The 15,732-nt window shown below is 33.2% G+C and overlaps 1 protein-coding gene across 1 annotated transcript in view; it reads left to right on the forward strand.

Annotated features, from left to right (window-relative positions):
• Positions 1-13,495, forward strand: part of LOC150074999 (transmembrane protein 50A) — a 102,574-nt gene extending 89,079 nt beyond the window's left edge. Inside the window, exons 5-6 of the mRNA XM_090388312.1 lie at positions 4,212-4,272; positions 12,723-13,495. Coding sequence (XP_090244438.1) covers positions 4,212-4,272; positions 12,723-12,768 — 107 coding nt within the window. The 3' untranslated portion in view covers positions 12,769-13,495. The remainder of the gene's footprint in view (positions 1-4,211; positions 4,273-12,722) is intronic.
• Positions 13,496-15,732: the final 2,237 nt, after the last annotated feature.

Genomic DNA, 15,732 nt, shown 5'->3' on the forward strand with positions numbered 1-15,732 from the left:
TTATGTTAAAGCATTCACATGGAGAAGACTTGAGAACCCTATTAATTTTTTACAATCGGATCTACTCTGAAAATGCCTATCCATCTTCATGGCGCCATTCGTTCATTATCGCCTTACCAAAACCAGGAAAAAATCCTTCCTGTGTTGAAAACTACAGGCCAATATCTCTTACAAGCTGCATGGGAAAAATTTTCGAAAGAATGGTTCATACTAGGCTCACTTACATCCTGGAGTCAGAGAATCTCCTTCCAGATCACCAATATGGCTTTCGAAAAAATAGATCAACCCTAGATGTGCTCATTAAAGCCGAGTCTCATATCCGAAATGCCTTTGTCATGAAACAACATCTAGTCATGGTAAATTTAGATCTTGAAAAGGCATTTGACACTACATGGCGGCATGGTATTATTACGGACATTTACCATCTGGGGCTTAGGGGCCATTTGCCAGAAATAATTCAGAATTTCCTGCAATTGCGCTCATTTCAAGTCCGATACAAAAACGTCCTCTCTACATCTCACATTCAGGAAGAGGGAGTCCCGCAGGGATCAATACTCAGTCCAACACTGTTTTCAATCCGAGTTAGCAGCATGACCCGAGATATCCCAAAAACTGTTCAAACTTATATGTATGCAGATGACCTTACCATTTCCTGCCAATCTCAAAGTATGAATACCATTGAACGGCAGCTACAACTTGCCATAACCAAAATAGAATCCTGGACTTCACGGAACGGCTACAGACTGTCAGAAAATAAATGCACTGCCACTCACTTTTGCAAGAAGCGAGCTCTCCATCCTGAACCTGAATTACAAATAAACAATACTCCGATCCCTCTCGTTAATACCGTTAAATTTCTTGGATTAATATTAGACCGCAAACTAAATTTCCAAGCTCACATCACTTATTTGAGAACTTCTTGCTTAAAGCATTTGAATATACTTCGTTCGGTCTCATCTATGTCTTGGGGAGCTGATCGGTGTACTTTGCTGCATCTTTATAGAAGTTTAATCCGTTCACGGTTAGATTATGGTTGTCCAGTGTATGACTCTGCCAGGAGCACTACTTTAAAACGGCTAAATATGATCCATCATAGTGCTCTGAGGACTGCGCTGGGAGCTTTCAGGACTTCTCCGATCCAAAGTCTATATATTGAAGCTCATGATCCCCCATTACACCTGCGTAGAAAAACACTACTGCTTAACTACGCTGCTAAGATCCAGAGTCTACCATCGCACCCAAGTTGGGAATATCTCTATAATACTCGTTGGGAAGCCTTGTTTGAGAGCAAGCCAAAAGAAAATAGACCCGCCTCCCTCAGGATCAAAGAGCTTGTTCAGACTTGGAACGTCGATTTAAATGAAATCTTCCAAGACACAACTACGCCTGTTGCTCCTTGGACATATGTGCCTGTCTCTCAAGATACATACTTCCTCCAGTGGGGGAAAAATATAGCTTCCTGCAATATCAGACAGTTACATTCAGCTCATGCTACGGACAACCATGCCTGTAAAATTTATACCGATGGTTCAAAAACTGAGAGTATGGTAGGTGCTGCGGCAGTTTTTCCTTTATGTACAATTTCAGCCACACTACCGCTTGCTTGCAGTGTCTTCACAGCTGGATTATATGCCATTAAGTTGGCACTTAGTAAGGTAATTGAGCTTTCCATCTCATCTGCCATAATTTACACAGATTCTCTTAGTGCTGTCTCTGCCATAAGTAAGAATTTCTCCATTTCTCACCCTACATTGAAACAGATTCATTCCCAGCTATTTGCTTGCAGTGTGTGTCCAATCGGTCAATTAGTTTTTGCTGGATCCCTGGCCATTCAGGCATTCCGGGAAATGAAAGTGCCGACTTTGCCGCTAAACATCCTCAACCCGCTCTCTCACAACATCCTCAGGTTCCTTTCTCTGATTTTAAGTCTGTCGTACGCAAAGCCTGCTACAATAAATGGTCACAGAACTGGAAAAGTGACCCTAACAATAAACTTTACCAGATAAAAGAAGATCCAAAGCTGTGGCTGTCTGCCTTCCGAAGAAACAGACGAGAGGAAGTGGTACTGGCAAGACTCAGAATTGGTCACACTCACCATACTCATCTCTTTCTATTATTGGGTGAAAACCCACCCCAGTGCCCATCCTGTCAGACGCAACTTACAGTCCGTCATTTCCTGGTTGATTGTCCCTTACATTCAACCATCCGGTCAAACACTTTTCAGTCTCTCTCTAAATTGAATATATCACCTGATTTATCTTGCATCTTAGGAAATGAAGCAAATATTGAAGAACTTTTATTATATCTAAAACATATTGGTTTGTATGGAAGCATATAACGTAATTTCTCTAACAATATGCTTTTTGCCAATTAACGCCGAAGAGACACAATTTGGCCTTAGTAGCCCTTGTGTCGTTAAACCGAACAACAACAACAACAATTTGTGATACCGGCGAAAATTGTGTAAACATAATTTAAATAAGTGTTTTTGAAATGAAATACATTAAAAATAAATGTAGATTCGTTTTCATTTTCTAATTAGATAATTTCTAATAAAAAAGATATTCTCTGTATAACGAAATTTCTCTATAACAAATTTTTTCGCTGGATTTATCGAATTCGGTATAGGGAAGTTCGACTGTATATGTTTAATGAAAACACCAAGCTCGAAGATATATAACATTTAGTATTTATTACCATGCATGGAGTTGAGAAGGTTGAATTTTATAATACTATAATATTATGAAAGAGATCTTGGTACTACCCTCAAGCTTAAAAGTGAACTTTATTACAAATAAAATATATACCATTAAAACAAAAATGATAATCCATTTATTAATATAAATTAAAACTAATAAAATAGTACAACACACTAGTAGCTTTCAGAGCAATACGATATCCCTTCATCAGCTATTAAAATATGGTACAGCAAACAATTATTATATAGCTGGAAAATGTTGGACCTTCATACGACATTTAACTCATGATCGGATAAAAAAAAAAGCATTTGTTTTATTTGTTATTGTATTGCATAAAACACATACCAGTGAGGGCTGGGAGAAAAGGATGGGCCGTATTAGCAACTAAATGAGCTAATCGGACACTCATAATGGTGTGGGATAATTTCCTTCATAATAAGATATATTTGGGTTCCCCATTTCAAACAAATGGAACGATTCCAACCATGAGTGAAGGCATAATTATGTGCATGGTCCAAGATGTCAATGTGAAAACAAGGATTAAGTTTTATGTTGGGAAGAACTGTTTATAGGTTGTGCTTTGAAAGGTGTTTTGGAACATTGGGGGCTATCTGACAAGCCAATTTTAAATGTTCTACTCTTTTACAGCAGAGCACTGTTGAACAAAGCAGTTTGTAAATTTTAATCTTCATTCTAACGATGAGTGTACTCTGCTTATAACTATTGTCTGTCTCATTGGAAGCTCTCTACTTGCAGCTGATAAGTCCAAATATAAATGAAAACAGGGACCTACATACACCCTATTATGGAGGAAGTTCTCCGAATAGTATGATGAGTTATCTTTCATGTGCTGTCTGATTTTCTTGTTTTATAATGATTATCCATTTTAAATAATCATTTTATTATCTTTTATAATATATCTCAACTATCTTTTAATAGCAGATAAAGGGGCATTAGGCTCTGAAAGCTACTAGTGTAGTGTGTTGTTGCTCTTAGTTAAGCATTTTGTTATATTGCTTTTAATTTATTTTTTTATGCTTTGTATTAACTGTATATATTAACTCTATTAACTGTATATACGAAAACTCGACAGCCCAGGGCCATCGGATTAATAATCCATGATTTTAATTGACATTTTAAGTTTAATTTTGATACGTAATGGAGAATATCTTATGTACAGATTTTTAATATTAAATATTTTGATCAACATTTGGAATCTTTTCATTACGGTTTCATTCATTTCATTATTGTATTGTTTGTGAGTCGTGGCTATAGACCGTGACTTACAAATTCATGTTACATTACGGGAATACGGCGCTGATTCACTTAGTGCTCTGTTTTTCTGGAATGAGTTATCAGCATTAAGCGGGGGTATCTGTATTATTAATTACATTGGTCTGATGAAATCTGTCTTTGTGCAAATAGCATTTATAAATCTACATACGTGTAGATTTATAGATATACATATGTGTTTTAAAAATATTGAATATAATATTTGTTTTTGTGAAACAGTGAAAGATCCACAGTGGCCAGGAGTTGCAGTCTTTTTGCAAAATGCATTTATATTCTTAGGGTAAGTTTCTTTAGAATTTTTGATTTGTTATGTATTTGTTAATTAAGTTTCTGTAATACAGTTGGAAGAATAATTTTTTTTCACCACTTTTGGCAGGTTTTATATCATACAACATGAAAAATGTGCAAGCAATTATTCACAGAGTGGAACTGTGGAGTTATTGAATACAAAGTAGACTAGCCTGAAAATGCATACAGAAAAGTTTAAATTTTATTTTCTTTCTTTATGTGGGGTATCCTAGAAATAGTAAGGTGATTTTTATTTGCATACAATATAAAAGTAGAAAAGAATTTGCAGCTTTACTGAAAATCACTTCACTGTATCTGAAGGTTATATAAGCTTCAGTTAATGGAAGAGGTCTTTAAGATGACTGTTGGAATATTTTTTAATGACAAATCTTATAAATGAAAAATAAACAGTAGGATGTTAGCAAGAAATTTCCAGTTTAAATATCAACTTACATTAACACATTGCAATTTTAAGGCACAGACATACAATGCCTGAGCATGGTGGAAAAGAACAATCAATCTACTCTTCAAGTAGTATACTATTCTTATCTAAAATATACACACAAACTTCAAGTTTCAATCTGGAAGATTTATTAAGAATGCTGCAGTTCATTAAGAGAATTGAATTTACTTTTATGTACAGAGCCAGAAACACTTCACCTGGCACATAGTGCCAGGTGAAGTTGGTTGGTTATTTGGTTTTTAGAAGCATTAGCAACTAAGGCCATATTGCTCCAGGAATATGCGGTGGTCATTCCCTGACCTTTCCGCATCCTCCATATTTGGTGGTGATGGGCCCAAACCCCAGTCTAATCAAGAAGCGTGTGCTAGGCACTGCTGCTCCTTCCCACCTGGCTACGGAGACGCCTGCCAGGTGAAGTGTTTCTGGCTCTGTACATACAGAACTCCTAAATGTATTTGTCAGCTGGTTGCTAGATGGTGTACCACACCTGGCAGAAATTACTGATAATGAAATAGAAATTACTGGGAAATAAAATGCCAAAATATCAGCATTGACAGTATTTTCTAGTCTGATCCACTAGTTAAACAGCTGGTGATTAATTGCTTTTGAACAATGGTGACTGAAAGAGAGCAGGAGCTTAAGTGTTATGTGGTGTGTATTGTGAAGACCATGCTTTATCAAAGAATTTTTGCTGTCTGTATGATATATTGTGTTACACTTCATGTCCCTCCCACTCACCATCTGACTTCAGTGAATCATAATAAAATTGATGAAACAAGTTCAACAGGGAAAGGGTCAAGCATCCAAAAACTATCTAATTATCACAAATATATGCAGTCTCAGTTATAATTAGAATCTACACTGCTTGGCCACTTCATTAGGACCATGTAGTTTTGGGCTATATGCAAAAGTATGTAAATTGAAGAGGTCACATGGTAGTGTGTGACATGTGGAAAGTGTTGTAAAGCTATGTAACCTGATTAGTACCCAGATCAGTTTACCAGCAATGAGAAACAGACTTGATGTTGGTCGTGATCTTAATAAAGTGGCCAGATGGTGTAATTTCAAATCAGTTTCCAAATTTAATCCTCTGAACTCTAGGTTACTTTTTCATAGTTGACTCTCCATTACTAGGTTCATCAACTACACTCACTTAACTTGCCCTGCAATTTCTTCTGTTTTGAGAGATGTCATTTCTACAAATGAAATCTGACAATACATGTCAGGGGGCTGGCTAATCTACCTAGAACTAGATTAACTAATCAGGAATTTCTCTCTCTCTCCTTTTAGCTTAAAATCTCTGCCAAATAAATTACCATCTTTATTGCTCTTCCAGTAGTATAACAGACCACTCTACTCTTGACTTTTTCCAGTCTAACTTTTGAAAATATTTCTGTTTGAAGTCATTTTCCCTGTTGATTGTTTGGTTGCCCCAGAATAGCAGAGTAAATACCTAATTGTGCAAATACTAAGATTAAAAATGCATGTCCAATGCACTTTTAACCTTAGCATTGACATACCAGTGCAACATACCATGTTGTGCTGGTATGTCAGCTGTCATAACATACATTGCCGACCGGGCTAGCCGGGTGGGTAAAGTGCCTGCCTGGCAACCCAAAGGTCGCGGGTTTGATTCCCGCCTCGGGCTTGGATCAAAGTACTGCAAAAAAACCTTGGGAGGTGCATTATGGCCACAGAAGCCTATGCGCCAACAACTACCAAAAAAATAAATAAATAACATACATTAGTTATAGTGATGTGTAAACTGTTCCAGCTGTGATGACCATACTGAGCATAAATGGAAACTACCCATTTTTATTCAATTATTTAATTTACAGAAAATTTTAGATATAAGTAATAACTAGCTCTTCCTAAAGTTTGTCAGTATATTGAACTAACTGTGAATGCTTAAGATGTTTAATCTCCAGTAAATTAAGTTATCTGAATTGATCTAAATTTGTGTTTAAAACAGTTGTTTGTTGGAAATGTTTAGATCTAAATTATGAAGGTATGAAACAGAGCTATAATGCTCGATACGTTCTACATTGACATCAATATTTGTAAAAGAATCAGAGAAGTTTACCTCAATATAATATGATACTCTCCAGAAATTAAAACAAAAACAATTAAAAAATCAAAAATCTTACATTACAGTAAAAAATTAAAATTAATTGAACCCAATTAAAAATCAGTTTAACACAATTAAAAATTAAGTAAAAAATTAATATAACAAAAAAATTGCAAAAAGATTTTCCTGCTTGAAGCTGACAATACTTTTCGACCTTATGTCGTGATCACAGGAAGGAATGAAAATTGAAGCTGACAACATTTTTCGACCATATGTCGTGATCACAGGAAAGAAAATTACTGAATAGAGGTGAGCATGAAACTTAAATATGGATTATTTGTCTTTACGCATGCACCTAAAAGACCACGAATCAGAGATTAGAAATGGCCAGCAAACATTAACAGATTTCTCATGTAATTTAATTTCAACAGTTTCTGCAATTAAGTCTATATATACAGCCAGGCCTCGCATAACGTGAGTTCGATTAACGCATGTTTCAGTTACCGCTATTTGAAGAAATTGTACCACTTTACACAATGCAAATTTCCAGTTAACGCGATCTTTTTTTTTTTTTTTTTTTTATGTAGTAGAAAAAGATTTGAATTGCACGTTAAGCTTACCGCGCGTCGGACGGGCAATAAACAAACGTTTGCCTGCTGCCCGCCTTGGCGTGTTCTATCAAGACGTGTTACTTGCTTTTTTCTCTCGCTAATAAAGTCAATGCGGACTTGCATTTAAAAATTAATTTTTAAATGAGCCAGATGAAAATGTTACCGCGAAGGAGATAACAGTAAAAGAACTTGATGAAATCTTTCGTATCACAGAGAACTTCAAACAAAAGGTTTCAGGTTCTCTGCTATATTTATTTCACCAGGGCCCAGAGAAGATTGTTGTCGGCTATCGGAAATTGATTAATGAAAAGAGAAAGTCAACACTGTTCAAATATTTCCACAACAATCATTTCTTCATTGTGTTTTTTATGTCAGAGGTTCCTAAACTTTCTCGGTTCACAGTGCTCTTAATGTTACAGTAATATTTTCACAGCACACCTAGACCAAAAGAAATACCTAACAGTTCTGTTTAGATCCAAACAACTTAATAAGAAAAGCACACCTAGACCAAAAGAAATACCTAACAGTTCCGTTTAGATCCAAACAACTTAATAAGAAATGTGAAACTGTGAACTACCTAGAGTTAATAGTTTGCGCAGTGTCCGACAGCTGTTGAGTATCGCTGTTTCCCTCAAAAATTTAAAATATTCCGCAGCACAGTTTGAGAACCGCTATTTTATGCAATAAACATTTAATTCCATAATTAGTTTCATTATATTTTACATTGTATACAGTTAAAAAGTTATTTAAAAGGTACTTTTAAAATTCTTTATAGACATTCCAGAAGGTCAAGGACCAATTATAATTTTTCCTATTGATTATTATATTCGATTAATGCGTTTTCGTTTTACGCTATGCACTCGCGGGGCGAATTAATCGAGGCCAGCCTGTAATTATGTTGGACACTTAGTATTTTGGCCTCTTTAAATAAAAAAAGTATGTTTTTTGTTAACGACATGAAAGGCTAATTCTGACACTGCGGAACGAGAAGCATAAACTGAGGCCGCATGTTGATTAACATGAAAATTCAGAGGAAACTGCATAGAACCCTGATAAAACGAGTCGCAATCACCACAAGAAATGTATACCAGGTCATTTATTTGAGTTGCGAATGAGGAAAGGACTGAGCGATTGTTCAGTATAGTGCGTAATTTCCATATTGGCCTGGCCACAGTTTTAAATTCGGTATCTTTAAAGAATCTGTTAAGCTGTTTGTGCCACTGTTCAACATATGGGACAGAAATAAAGTATTTTTTTGATATTACTATTTGTTGGTTGGTGTAGTTTTCTGTATCCTATTTTCCATGGCACATTATAACCTTGCTGTTTTTGCGCCACAAAAATCCAAATCAATCAATCAATCAATCTGTATCCTATCCTTAGTTTGTACCCTAAGTCAGTTTATTGTAGCAAGAGGTTACCTCTGTTTAAGAATCTGCTGGTTAATATTTATATTTCGGAGCCCAAAGCAGATTCCATCCTTGAATATTTATAGACATTGAGAAATTGATTAAAGATAATAGACTTTTTGCAGGTGATAGCTGTTATAATGCAGAAGTATACCGATGTTTGCAGGTTTACGATAGATGTTAAATTGGATTTTATTCTTGAGTCCCGAGTAATTGGGAACAATTGATTTTAATTGGGTTCAATTGATTTTTAATTAATTTTTTAATGTAATGTAAGATTTTCGATTTTTTAGTTGTTTTCGTTTTAATTTCTGGAAAGTATCATACAGAAGTGTTCTACGTATCATATAGATCTAAATTATGGATAAAATAACAAAGAATTCTGGCATAAAAATTTTGAGCTTGCAAATTTAATGGAGTATAAAACTATCCAAGAGATAAGGATGATTGCTATCTAATCACTTTATCTATAATCTCTATTATTAGATTATCTTAAACTGTCATAAGGTCATATCCCGAATTTTTTGTAATTCTAAAGTTACGGTGTTCTATCTAATCACTTTATCTATAATCTCTATTATTAGATTATCTTAAACTGTCATAAGGTCATATCCCGAATTTTTTGTAATTCTAAAGTTACGGTGTTCTGAATGAGATCATATGTGTAGTGCATATATCAATAATAATAAATTTCTGTTTATTCTTGAAACAGCCAAGGTCAGAAGAGCTTATATGTTCATTGTGGACAAATTCAGCATTCAAATTCAGCCCACGTTAAAAAACAGCCATACAGAGTGTTTTGTAACGTGTGGGCTGAATTTTCAAAAATTTTCAGAACCCAAAAACATACCAATTTTCCACACTTTTAGTGAACTATTTTCATTGTTTTTAGTTTCTTGGATTGAACCTGATAGTGTACATAAATATTTGAAATTAAGGGGGCAGTCAGAATTTTCTGGTTCTACAGTCCACAATGGGCATGCAGTTTTCATAGCAGTGTATGGATTAGAACCCTCCATCCTCTTTATTGTGGCAACACACATGCACACATTAACCCCAACCCACCCCAAAATACTGTTTCCTTCCAGCCGTATTTGATCGTATACAAATGACACATGCGCACGCACACACACACACACACACACACACACACACACACACACACACACACACACTGAATTTGGCCCAAGTGCTGAGCAATTATTAGTATGACCAAGTGATTTACAAAAACCTTAAAAGAGCTCTTGAAACATTAATGGCACTGTAGGGATTAAAACTTAAAAATGCTTTTATTTGTAGTTATGCACATTAACCACTGCACCACAGCCTACCAAAAAATACTATTTGCTTACAACTGGATTTGATCCTGTATATTAACAAATGGCATACACACATTGAATCTTGGCCTCCAGGTGCCAAGTAATTATTAATGTGACCAAGTTATATACAGCAACCTTAGAAAGTGAATAGGTTAGTTTTGGTTATAAATACAGTTTTTCTTTATTTCAAAATCTAGAATAGCTGTTTTGCACTTCAAGATGTAGGCAGAGACCTGTAGTCCAAGTCAGAAAAATGGTCTTTGAAATCCTAAAGGTACTGTGACCAGAGATAGAAAACTGGTCAGATCATAAAATAAAGGCTAACTCATATAGTGCAAACATCAGTAAACTGACACTGTTAAAACTACAGCTCTTATGCATCACATAATGCACTCTGATCACGAAGGGTAATTAGGAACTCTCTTACCTTTCAAAATCCAAAAGTGCATAGAAAACTTAAAGCATTTGCTAAAACAGTTAGGCATCTCAGATCTGGCAACTTGCTTGCTGAAATTTCAGAAAAATGACAGACAAGGCAGCTCCAGAAAATATCTTTTGGAGGAGTATCCATTACCGTCTCTACTCTAAACATATCAAGGGGTGATAATAGTTGAGTGGTACCTTCGAAACCTAATAAAAGATAACTGAAAACCGAACTACAGGAACAGGAGATGTACATTTAAAACATATATTACTATTAGCATAACCATATAGTGTGAGGAAGCCACAGGCTTTTACTTCACCGAAAAAAAAGAGGTAGATAAGAAAATACAAATTATGCATTTCTCTCCTCATGTACACATTTACCAAATGAGACAGTACTCTCATTTTGACTGGAACATAATCTTTACTTTTGATACACAATGTTATTTATTCAAAGTAGTGCAATACCTGGTATCTCATTGTGAAGGTAGCCACAATATGATATAAAATCATTGATGCCATTACACTACTTATGTAGTTAAATTTATGGGTAAACTAATGGTGTATTTACACTATTATATAGTTAGATAGTATGAATCAGAGGTGAAATACTCAATATGTTCTACGTTGATAATAATATTAGTAAATTAATAAGAGGAGTTTACCTCATTATAGTACGTGGAACACTTCCGTATGATACCCTCCAGAAATTAAAACGGAAAAAACGAAAAAAATCGACAACTTACCGGTACATTAAAGTAAAATATAAATAATTAAAGTAAAATATAAATAATTAAATAATCAATTTAACACAATTCAAAATCAATTCAAAACAATTAAAATTCAAATTAACGCAATTAAAAGAATCTAACGAAAATATTCAAAACGATTTTCCTTCCTTATCTTAAGGAAGGAAAATCGTTTTGAATATTTTCGTTAGATTCTTTTAATTGCGTTAATTTGAATTTTAATTGTTTTGAATTGATTTTGAATTGTGTTAAATTGATTATTTAATTATTTATATTTTACTTTAATGTACCGGTAAGTTGTCGATTTTTTTCGTTTTTTCCGTTTTAATTTCTGGAGGGTATCATACGGAAGTGTTCCATGTACTATATTGAGGTAAACTCCTCTTATTAATTTACTAATACTATTATATAGTTAATTTCACCCATAACTTATTATGCCTTGCGCATTTATTCTTCACAATACAGTCGATTCCCGCTATTTGGGACACATCGGGACTAGTGCATTTTGGCCCAATTAAGTGGCTGCTCCAATTATCCAAAGTTTCACATAAAAAAGTTAAAAATACAATGGACCTTGCTGTACAATTGGTACACTGTACAATCAAATCACGTTATGATGGAGTCACCATAGTAAAGTACCTTTCACTATACGATGTGTAATAAGCGCCGGTCATTGTGATCACGTTTGTGAATTGAATTTTAATTCTATTAAACAGTGATTCTAATTAGCGAAAATAGGAGAAGTGTTATTTATTCAAAGTAGTGCAATACCCTAGTATCTCATTGTGAAGGTAGCCATATGAGATAAAATCATACAATGCCATTACACTACTTATGCAGTTAAATTTATGGGTAAACTATGGTGTATTTACACTAATATTATATACAAAAACAATATATACAGATATACTCTGGAAGGGGTTAAATAAATAGTATCATTCACTAGTTTTATTTTTGACTCGAAACATTGATGTAATTTAATTGTTTTGTTATCAGCCTCATGCCATTGCTTGAAATTACATATTTACATCAGATCGTTTTTTAGTTGAAATTCTTGGATGACTTGCTCTTTTATTATTCATAGTACTTCAGTCTCCTTAAATTTTAATTATGTCCAAAATTAGGGTAATGGGACTGCAATTCTTCAACTGTTTACCTCTGGCCGAGGTTAGTAGTATACAAAAGTTGTTTTTTTTTTTTTTTACGTTTTTATCTTGGCTATTGGGTGTTATTCTGTCTGCAACAATAAAGGCAGAGGTTGAGGTTTAAAAACCTTAAAGATATTTTCCTGTGACTGAGTTTTGGACACCATGTAAATGAATTTAACTGATTATGTTTATTTGTACATGCAAATGCATATTTTTTAGAAATAATCACTTATTTATTTTTTAATATTATAGGTCCTTGGTGTTCAAATTTGGCCGAACTGAAGATTTGTGGGGTTAGTTAATGACATGATATTTAAAAAGAAATATCTTCTGGTGTGAGATTGTGTAATAGAAACTTTGTATACTTAATAATTTTGTGAAACATTTATGTCAAATTAGAGTTCCCTTTGTGTTACTAAATGTTTTAATGTAAATTTTTTATATTTAAAGTTCAAAGCAGAACAGATTTGTGTTTATATACAAACTCACACATTATCAGCACAAGTACTGCAATATTATTTTCTTAGCTTGTAAAGCGCTCTTACTTTTATTTAATACTTTGTACGTTGGTTTTCCTTTTCAAGGCTTATTTTATATTTCTGTTTTGGATGAGCAAAGTAATATAGTTCAAAAAATGTCAGTTATATATGGTTACTCCAGATTTTCTTAAAAATTAATTCTTTCTTTGTTCAGAGAGGGTCAAAACATGGGATACTGAAAGTATTAAGTTAAAACACTCATACCACATCTAACTAAATTTATGTAGTGTGCATAGTTACAGCTAACACAAAAAATAGCTTAAACTATAGAATGTGGTAAAGACATCAAACTGCGCTGTAATATACATTATAGATTTGTCCGTGTAACACTCAGGACAACGCTGAGTGCTATGCTCAGCATTTGTCTTTAAATTTTTCTTACTTAATATCTCAGAGTAATTTCTAATAGTTAAAATATTTCTAATATTTTAGTTAATCTGTGTAATGTAATCTCATTCTTAGCATTTATTCTTTCAATGCAAAATACATTTTTAGGCTATACATAACTTAAGTTTCATTATTTTTTGTTTATTGATTACACAAGCCTTTATGAAGGTAAGTGTCAGCATTTTTTTTTTTTTTTTTCCTTTAATTTTTGCTTTCTTAATATCTGTACAGTGCAGTTTATTTGCTTAAACTTTAATTGAACTTTGAATTGTAATTTTTCCATTGGCAAGTGTTCTTTATGAAATTTGTATACTTTACTTTCATATTGTGCAGGCTTTTTTTACATGTTGTTTTTGTGTATGGTAACAGGATTTCAAAGTAAATGCACTAACATTAATTTCACTTACTTTATTTTATTTTCTCTAGTTTAGTTCATTTATCATATTTTATAGTTTGTGTTAGCTGTTAGTCAAGTTTGTGTTAGCTATAACAATGCACAACAAATTTAAAATTCTTTTCTTTTTTTTTATTTTTATGCATTTTGTAATTTTTTTAATGTAATCACATTTAAAATGCCTTCCATATGCAGTTCGTTATGCAGACCTTAAAATACGTATAATAATAAACATAAATAATTCTAGTAGAAAAATATGTACAGAATTTGCTTGAAAGTACAGGCCTTTATACATCAGTAGGATAAAATTATAATGAATTACACGTATGATCAGAATTTTAAAAATGGATAAACATGAAAAAAATAATATTGAAATTCATGTGTAGACTATAAAACAAATATCAATTTTGGTTGGAGCAAACTGTTTTCCTTTAATAATAATAATGAGGTTATTATTATTATTTTTTTTTTTTTTGTAATATTTGTAGGCTAGTTGATTACATAGGTTATCCAATTAAAATGCAACACACTTTTCAATACTTTTTTGTTTTTTTTTATGAATACAGAACTCAATTAAAACAAACTATAAGAATGTGCTGGACTTGTCCACATTGCTCATATTCATGTGTTAAACTGTATTCAGAGTATGTTTATCAACGGTTCTCATTTTTTTGCTTTAGTCTTATTTGGTACAGGTACATGTTTAGATATTTGTTATTGAATGTCTCTTGGAACTGCAAAAATGGAAGGTGACATTCCAAAATACTTTCTTATCAGGGAAAACCCTGCATTGCACCTACGCACTGCACTAACAAACTGAACTGCTCCTCGGTTGTATTACAGTTCATTATGCTGCCATAATGAAGCAGCCTTCTGCCACCTGTTTTAAAAATTAGCTCACTTGATATACAGTGACATCATCATGTGCACTGCAATCATTATTACCTCAGTACCATTTAATTAGTGGGTTTTATGGTGATTGGATAACCCCATATGACCTTTATGCATTATGTGATTACTCTGTTAACTGTACTAGTTTTAAAGGTTCTTCATTGACTTCTTTATATGTTCACTATTCAAGAATGTTCTTTGTATTGCTTATTCGATGAGATTATGTGGGAATACTAAGCCAGCATTTGTTTATTTTTGATATAATTCAGTTTAAAATAAGTTTCTTTTCTAGTCCTTTCTGATAAGTTGAACAAACTTATAATTAATCTCTTTTATATCTGTTATTAGCATTTGAACTATTCTTTGTAAATATTTAACAATATTAGCCATTGTATTGCTATGCTTTATACTATTTATTTTTTAAAGTAAATCTGGGCTTGCACTGAAATAAAACCAGTTGCTCTTAATTAAAAGCAGCTAATAATATTGCCACTTGCAGGCTCAACACAGCACAAATGTCCCCGAAAAGTTTATGTATGATAGTTTTTAATAAAATAAAAAAATTGAACATAATTAAAAGTGTGTTTGAACTAACTTTTAAATTGTACAGAAATGTATAAATTTTTCATTATCTTAAGTAGGGTACCCACTTCGATATAAATAAACTCTATTGGTGGTACTACTCTTTTTTGCTTTGGCAGTAATAAACTGTAGAGTAAATTACTGTTATAATAGTTATTATATCTGTTTCACTCTACAGATTATTTTTCTTTATTTCACATAATTTTGTATTACTTTGATAACAAAATATTATTAAGTGTGTTTGTACATATGTGTTTCTTATTAAATTTCTAGGTATTTTTGTGATTTCTGTTAGTGCTTTTCCACACAAGTTACTGTAAGGTTTAACCTTTTGAATTTTATACAGAAAGAGAGGAGGTCTTTGAAAAATTCGTGTGAAATTAGAACTGTGTTGCAAAATCATTGCAGATACTGTTGTTTGTGTTAAATTGCTTTAGTAGTTTAACAAAGGTTTTAAATGCAAAACCAT

Source organism: Mastigoproctus giganteus, chromosome 14 (assembly GCF_048544385.1).
Source record: "Mastigoproctus giganteus isolate SK-2022 chromosome 14, ASM4854438v1, whole genome shotgun sequence".
Classification (NCBI taxonomy): domain Eukaryota; kingdom Metazoa; phylum Arthropoda; class Arachnida; order Uropygi; family Thelyphonidae; genus Mastigoproctus; species Mastigoproctus giganteus.